The 7,002-nt window shown below is 42.7% G+C and overlaps 1 protein-coding gene across 1 annotated transcript in view; it reads right to left on the bottom strand.

The window, feature by feature from the left end:
• The window catches only part of PRKAR1B (protein kinase cAMP-dependent type I regulatory subunit beta), a 124,790-nt gene that overhangs the window by 101,775 nt on the left and 16,013 nt on the right, over nt 1–7,002 (bottom strand). The window contains exons 3-4 of the mRNA XM_024219495.2: nt 6,338–6,508; nt 458–549 (exon numbers count right to left, since the gene is read on the bottom strand). Of these exons, the coding sequence (XP_024075263.1) occupies nt 458–549; nt 6,338–6,508 (263 nt within the window). The remainder of the gene's footprint in view (nt 1–457; nt 550–6,337; nt 6,509–7,002) is intronic.

Genomic DNA, 7,002 nt, shown 5'->3' with positions numbered 1-7,002 from the left:
ACACACACACACACACACACACACACACACACACACACACACACACATTCTGCCCTGTATACCTGGCCAGCACCTGTCCATGGCTTCACTCCTTCCTATGCTCCCTGCCCCTCCAGGCTGCCATGTTCTCCCAGAAGGTAGGAACAAAGCAATCCCTGCACACCCCTGAATTCAGGAACTGCTATTCCAAATGGATCTTACATGGCTCATGCAAGGGAGAGAAGCTCCACTGGCCATCCCCTCCTTACTCACCCCCACTATGTCCCTGCATAAGGGCTGGGTAGACTCTGGCCACAATCCAAATCCACCAATACCCCATGGGAGAGGCTCTAAGTCCCATAAAGCTTTCTAGGCTGCAATAGCATATGCGTCAAGTTTTATGGAGGATTTGTCTTTAGTTCAAGTAATGTATTCCACTAATTCAAAAAGCTGAGATAATAAGAACACCTCCTCATACCTTCTCTCATTGTCATCAAGGTGAGCAAAGAGCACATTCTTGGAGATGGCTTTTGCCAGAGCAGTCATTGTTTTATAGTCCTTTGGAATAACCTGTGGGGGAAAAGAAACACACAAAGTTACAGTTGTGGATTTGTTTCATTATATATCTTGATGTCTAAAAGATTGCATTACTTAATAAAGCTTATGCCCAAATAAATCTGTTAGTCTTTAAGGTGCCACCGGACTCCTTGTTGTTTTTGTGGATACAGACTAACACGGCTACCCCCTGATACTTGTCAATATGATGGATGCAGCTTGTTTCACATTGCTGAGTCAGATTTATAATTTAATATAAAACCACCAAGAAAGCAATACATTCCAATTTCGACAAGCCGGGTACAAGAATTAATGTTACTAATATAACAATCAGAACAGATATGTATGGTAGTCTCTCCTCCTCTTGCCCCTTCTCACCTCATAAAATATCCTTATACGGTACAGGGCAAAAATTCAGCAGGAACTGACAGCAGCTATGCAGACTTCTTTCATATTTCATGTATTTTTTTAATAGACTGAGGAAAACACTTTCCATACACTTCCTCTCCCCAAAGCAACATCAGAAGCAATCTACCTCTAAACATAAAACATGAGTGATGTTTCTCTGCCTTACAAAATACAAACATGTGACCTATTCATTTTTTACTGTGAACATTTTTTCTTTATCAGTCCATAACACCAAACCAGTGTATTAACAGTATTACTGTATGGTCTGGAAGCAGCTGCATTAAAGGAAGCAGACATCAGAAGGCTGGAGGCAGTAGAGATATTCAGAAGATGGCAGATGTAACATGGAATGATTGTAAGACAAATGAAGAAGTTAGAGGGAGAGTAGGATGTGAAACCAGGGTTTGGGATTGGCTGCAATCAAAAAGATTACAATGGCGGAGACACCGTATCAAACAGATGATAGGATGCCAGAGAAAATAATGCAAGTGCAACCAAGGTCAGTCCGACCTACGGGCTGACCACTGACTAGATGCGGGACATCATATGCAGGGACAGGACCAGGCTGGGTGTAATGGAAAGACAAGTCAGAGACAGGAATATATGGCAATGCTTTACTGCTCCCCTTGTCTTAAAATGCTCCAGGATGAATAATGGTGAAAAAATATTCTGGCAATTGACACAATCTTATGAAACAAACAGAACTCCTGCATTATTTCAGTTACTGTACACATTCCTATGTCGGAAGTGTCTCCAATCTCCCACCAAAAAATTAATTAAAGAAAATACGTTAATTAAGCAAAAGGAAAATATTTTGAGTTCTGGAGTATAATCACAAAGGAAGAGCAATCTACATTTTTGCAGAAATCCCACAGAACAAAGAGCTGGCCTTCATATCACCAATGAAGTCTATAGTCCGAAAAGTAAAGCATCTGACAGTATTTTAGGATGTGTCTGTGACAGACAGACTTTATCCTGATCTAGCAGGGAAAGGGTTAACAATTTGCCATAGGAGGAGCCACAGACACTCAGGAGGGGTGGAGACAGGTGAGAAGACAGGAAGTCTTCCTCTCATTCCATGTAAAAGGGCCCTTAAGGGAGTACAGGGGAAGAAATAAGTGAGGACGGGAGATATGCTTCTGTACGATCCTTCCTCCACTCAAAAGGGATGAGCTTTATTTTGCTTAGTTTAGAATCTCTTTGACCCCACAGACGCTGTGAGTGAGAGGAAGCCTAAAAAGACTGAACAACTTCTTTTTGTTATCCCTTTCAAACTGCGCGGGGAAAAATCCCAAGAGACAAGAGTGAAGAGCAGGCCTTGGGCTTGGGGCTTTTCTTGTTGTTTTTTCCCTAACCCCTCTTTAATTTAGGCAGAAGTAAGCCATTTTCCCAATGGGAGAAAGGGTTGTTTTCAGCTGTTCGTCCCTTCCCTTATTAATCTGGCAGGGAAGGGATCTTGATTAGGCCAGAGAGCCATATTGCCAACCCAGACAGAGGAAGGCTATTTCCAGTGGGGGGAATGATGCATGACAACCCTCTTGCAGTGTCGAACAAAGAACAACCCTAGAATTATTTTAAGGAAAAGTGCCATTGTCTATAATGCAGAGATTCTCAAACTGGGGGTCGGGACCCCTCAGGGGGTCACAAGGTTATTACACGGGGGGTCGCAAGCTGTCAGCCTCCACCCCAAACCCCGCTTTGCCTCCAGCATTTATAATGGTTTTAAATATATAAAAAAGTGTTTTTAATTTATAAGGGGGGGGTCACACTCAGAGACTTGCTATGTGAAAGGGGTCACCAGTAAAAAAGTTTGAGAGCCTCTGCTATAATGGTATGCTAAACTATAGTACAGGGGTAGGCAACCTATGGCATGCGGGCCGAAGGCAGCCTGCGAGCTGATTTTCAGTGGCACTCACACTGCCCGGGTCCTGGCCACCGGTCCGGGGGGCTCTGCATTTTAATTTAATTTTAAATGAAGCTTCTTAAACATTTTAAAAACCTTATTTACTTTACATACAACAATAGTTTAGTTATATATTATAGACTTATAGAAAGAGACCTTCTAAAAACATTAAAATGTATTACTGACACGCAAAACCTTAAATTAGAGTGAATAAATGAAGACTCGGCACACCGCTTCTGAAAGGTTGCCGACCCCTGCTATGGTATATGGTTTAGTCACTAGGTGGCACTATGTGTAAAATACCTTATTTAAACAAACTTCTGCCAGCTGGCAGAGCATTAAAGGATCTTATGATGAACACCTCTGGTCTGTAAAGCAAGCTCTGTAGCCAGTCCATATCTGGTACAGAATAATGTGACAGCCACCTTGGTAAAGGCTCAAAGGCTGAATTATATCTTCACCAACACAGCTCCCACCTTTTCCTGTGTTGTGATATATATACTGCTTACTGTATTTTTCACTCCATGCATCTGATGAGGTGGGTTTTAGCCCACGAACGCTTATGCCCAAATAAATTTGTTAGTCTCTAAGGTGCCACAAGGACGCCTCGTTGTTTCAGCTCCCATTGATTTCCTCTAGTCAAAGGTGTAGAGAAGTCAATGGAAGCACATATACTTACCAGAGGGCAACATTTCACCTTCACTTGAGTAGAGAGTCAGAATTCCTAATATCAAAATAAGAGTTAGACGCAAGCTAGCTCACTATGAGAAAAGCTCAGAGCTTATTGTTAGTGTCCTACCCTGCCAGAGAAACACTGGTGTGAGTTCTAGTCCTGGTCTCTTGCTGCATGATTCTAGAGAGGCTGGAAACATCCTGGATGTTCCATATGTCATTTTCTCCTTTCATATCTGGATTGTAGGTGGCTCTGTCACCCATACTTCTGCAACATCCTGAGTAGATTCATGTGCTGATGACACTGAAGAAAGTATTCCAACACAACCTCCTAGTTCTTTATTCCTTCGCATTACAAATATCCCCCTAGAATATTATTTAAACACAGTCTGCTTCTAAGAAATTAATTTCATATCATCTCTATGCAGAACACAGTAAATAATCTGTACTGTACTTCGAGCTTTGCAGCAACTGCCTGTCAAGACTCACTGCGAGCCTGTCCTGACATCATTGTTGATAGAAGGAAACAAACAAAGTTGTGTTAATTTCAGGTTCAGTTAGGAACATAAGAAAACAATCCAAAGGAATATGGAGGAACACTTCCACTGATCTTCAGAAGAGTTGAATTGGGCCCGTAATGAGCAAAGATAAATTTTGGGGGGCGGAGGTTAAAGTTTCTAAAGGAGATATTAAGAACTGTGGAGAGAAAATACTAAGTAGTTGAAAGTGCCTTTTAAAATATCATGTAAATGCTTTTTTAAACAGTGCCATGCATTAACAGTTTAATTATAGCGTTTTTTAAAATGTACTGGATAAAATGTGCTGGATAGTTGCCAGCATTATTTGACTTAAATGCTGGGAGAATACTCTTCTCTAATTGGCTTTAGGCTGAAAGCTCTCCCAGGTGTCTGTTTCTTGTGAGGGAAGATGCAATAGCAGTCAGTGAGCTCATACCATAAAAGGATGACAAAGGCATGCACAATCACGAACAGAAAAAAATACCCTGCCCAAAAGTAATGGTTGACAAAATGTATTCCTATAAAATAAACTCTTTTTGGCGGGAGAGCTACTTCAGACATTGGAGCAACAGCTGTTGCTGGAGGTAACTGTTAGCCAACATTTGCTAGTGAAGAAAAAAAATCTTTCCACCCATTGACACCAGATGCCTACAATAATGTTGACACCCAAAAGCAATGAAATTATTGAAACAGTTGCACATGTGTAAATTGGCATTCATGGGCCAATCCTGGAAAGGGAGCCAGGCAGCCTATGTGGATCCCTTGCAGGACAACAAATATTCATGTTAATTTTTAACAAGTTAATATTTCTAATTAAAAATACCACCGTACTATGTATTATAGGCCAATGTTTTTTAGAGAGCTCAGAATCCACAATTAGGGCCAGTTCTTCTACACACAGGGTGCTCAGTTATTCTTAAAATTTGTCAATAAATGTCACAATAGGAGATGGTGGGTGCAGAGCTGTTTTGTACACCTGAGCCCAACTGTGGGGACTGAGCGCTTGAAAATCTGGCCCATAATGTCCAGTATTTCTGGTGTCACTTATTGATTCATCTAAGATATGCAAAGCTTCTGCAAAGCCAAGTTTAATACTTTATGAATCTCTAATATAAAATTAGAAATACCTGATGATGAATGTGGGAAGTTTAATTAGATAATGAAAGACCTCATCTAATGAAAATAAAAATAAATCCATGCCAGTGATGTAAGAGTTGACCTACATGCTCAGAAATAATCTGCACAACACCTTCAAAAGATGAGCCTGGGAACTAAAAACCATGGATTTAACAGAGACGGAAGTTTTATGGCCCATGCCAACAATTTGTAATGCACTCTTCTGCCTACAACACCTCCTTTGCCATAGGACTGCAAATGTGTTTAAGTGCCCACTTCATTTTACATGGTCTCCTATAACATGTGCAAACTCCTTATGCTTAACAATCTGTCCCGCCACGTACTTAGCTGTCACACTATGGCTACCTTTTCCAGTCCTGAGGAAGAGTTCTGTGAAGCTTGAAAGCTTATCTGCTCCACCAACAGAACTTGGTCCAATAAAACATATTACCTCACCCACCTTGTCTCTGTAGAAATGACCTTAAAATTTCTGAAGGAAATGTCAGAGGGGGCTGATAACTTCTGAATAGTGCACGTTGAGATACATCCTCAGTTTAAAGCATTGGGGAAAGCTCATATGAGTCAAATTCTGCCCAATAGGAGTCTTGCTTGATTACAGATCACAGAACTGAACCACCATATCTGACTAGGTTGAGCACTATTTATACCGTCAGGTGCTTCCATTGGGAATTTCCACAGCAAAGTGACCCAAACAGGAGCATTGGTGTGGTAAATCTTATCTGCCTTTTCATGAAAGCTCTGCAGGGACTGATCTCCTTGTCTTAGATTAGCCTACAAATTGCCATGCACATCTCATGGCACTCTGAAATAATGGCTGGAGGGGAATTTAAGATTATGATGGGGCTAAAGCCTATGTCTGTTAATGGCAAGATGAGCAAAAGTCCATGCTCTTGGGACCACCAGCCAAAGATTAAACACATTTAATTTTATAAACATAAATTGATTTGGTTGAAAGAGCTCCATGAAGTAGAGTCCAGGGCTTCCACAGACTGTAAACTTCTAGTTCTTGCTTTGTTTATTCTTAATTTGTGCCTGGCATTTCTTCAGAAGCAGTGGCAATATAAAATGACCCAACCATTGCAAATGATGCTTTACAGAGTAAAATGTAAACAGATCACTTGATAGCAACTATTTGATTCTGAAGTGTATGTTACAAACACATTACCTTTCTAACATAAGAAACAGCATCTTCCTCAGTGTACACCTCAGCACTGACACCTCCCCTTCTGCGTCGAGCTTTCACCACCGGGTTTGGAGGAGGAGGAGAAATCTCATCATCATGAGAATCTGACTGGGAATTAGATTTCTGCCGAGCCAATATTTGTTTGCATTCTTCCTGTAAGTGAAAAGAAGACAGAGATTTATTTTCCAATGGGAGCTGGGGGGGGCTGTGCTCCTGGGTCCTGGCCCCCCTGCCTAGGACCCGGACCTGCTGGCTGCTTCCAGGGCGTGCGTAGTGTGGTGCCAGGACAGGCAGGATGCTGCATTGCTGATCAGGAGCTGCCCGAGGTAATCCCATGCCCCAACACCAAGCCCCAACCTCCTGCCCCAGCCCTGAGCTCCCCCCCAAAACCTGGAGCACCTTCCTCCACCCCAAACCCCTCATCCCTGGCCCCATTCCAACCCCCTGCCTCAACCCGCAGCCCCCTCCCACACTCCAAATCCCTTGGCCCCACTCCCCAGCCTGGAGCCCCTTCCTGCACCCCAAACCCCTCATGCCTGGCCCCACTGCAGAGCCATCACTCCCAGCCCAGAGCCCTCACACCCTAACCCCCTGCCTTAACCTGCAGCCTCCTCCCGCACTCCAAATCCTTCATCCCCAGCCCCACC

This window comes from Terrapene carolina, unplaced genomic scaffold (assembly GCF_002925995.2).
Source record: "Terrapene carolina triunguis isolate 2854851 unplaced genomic scaffold, T_m_triunguis-2.0 Scaffold93, whole genome shotgun sequence".
Lineage (NCBI taxonomy): Eukaryota > Metazoa > Chordata > Testudines > Emydidae > Terrapene > Terrapene triunguis.
This window is presented reverse-complemented; position numbering and strand designations above follow the sequence as displayed.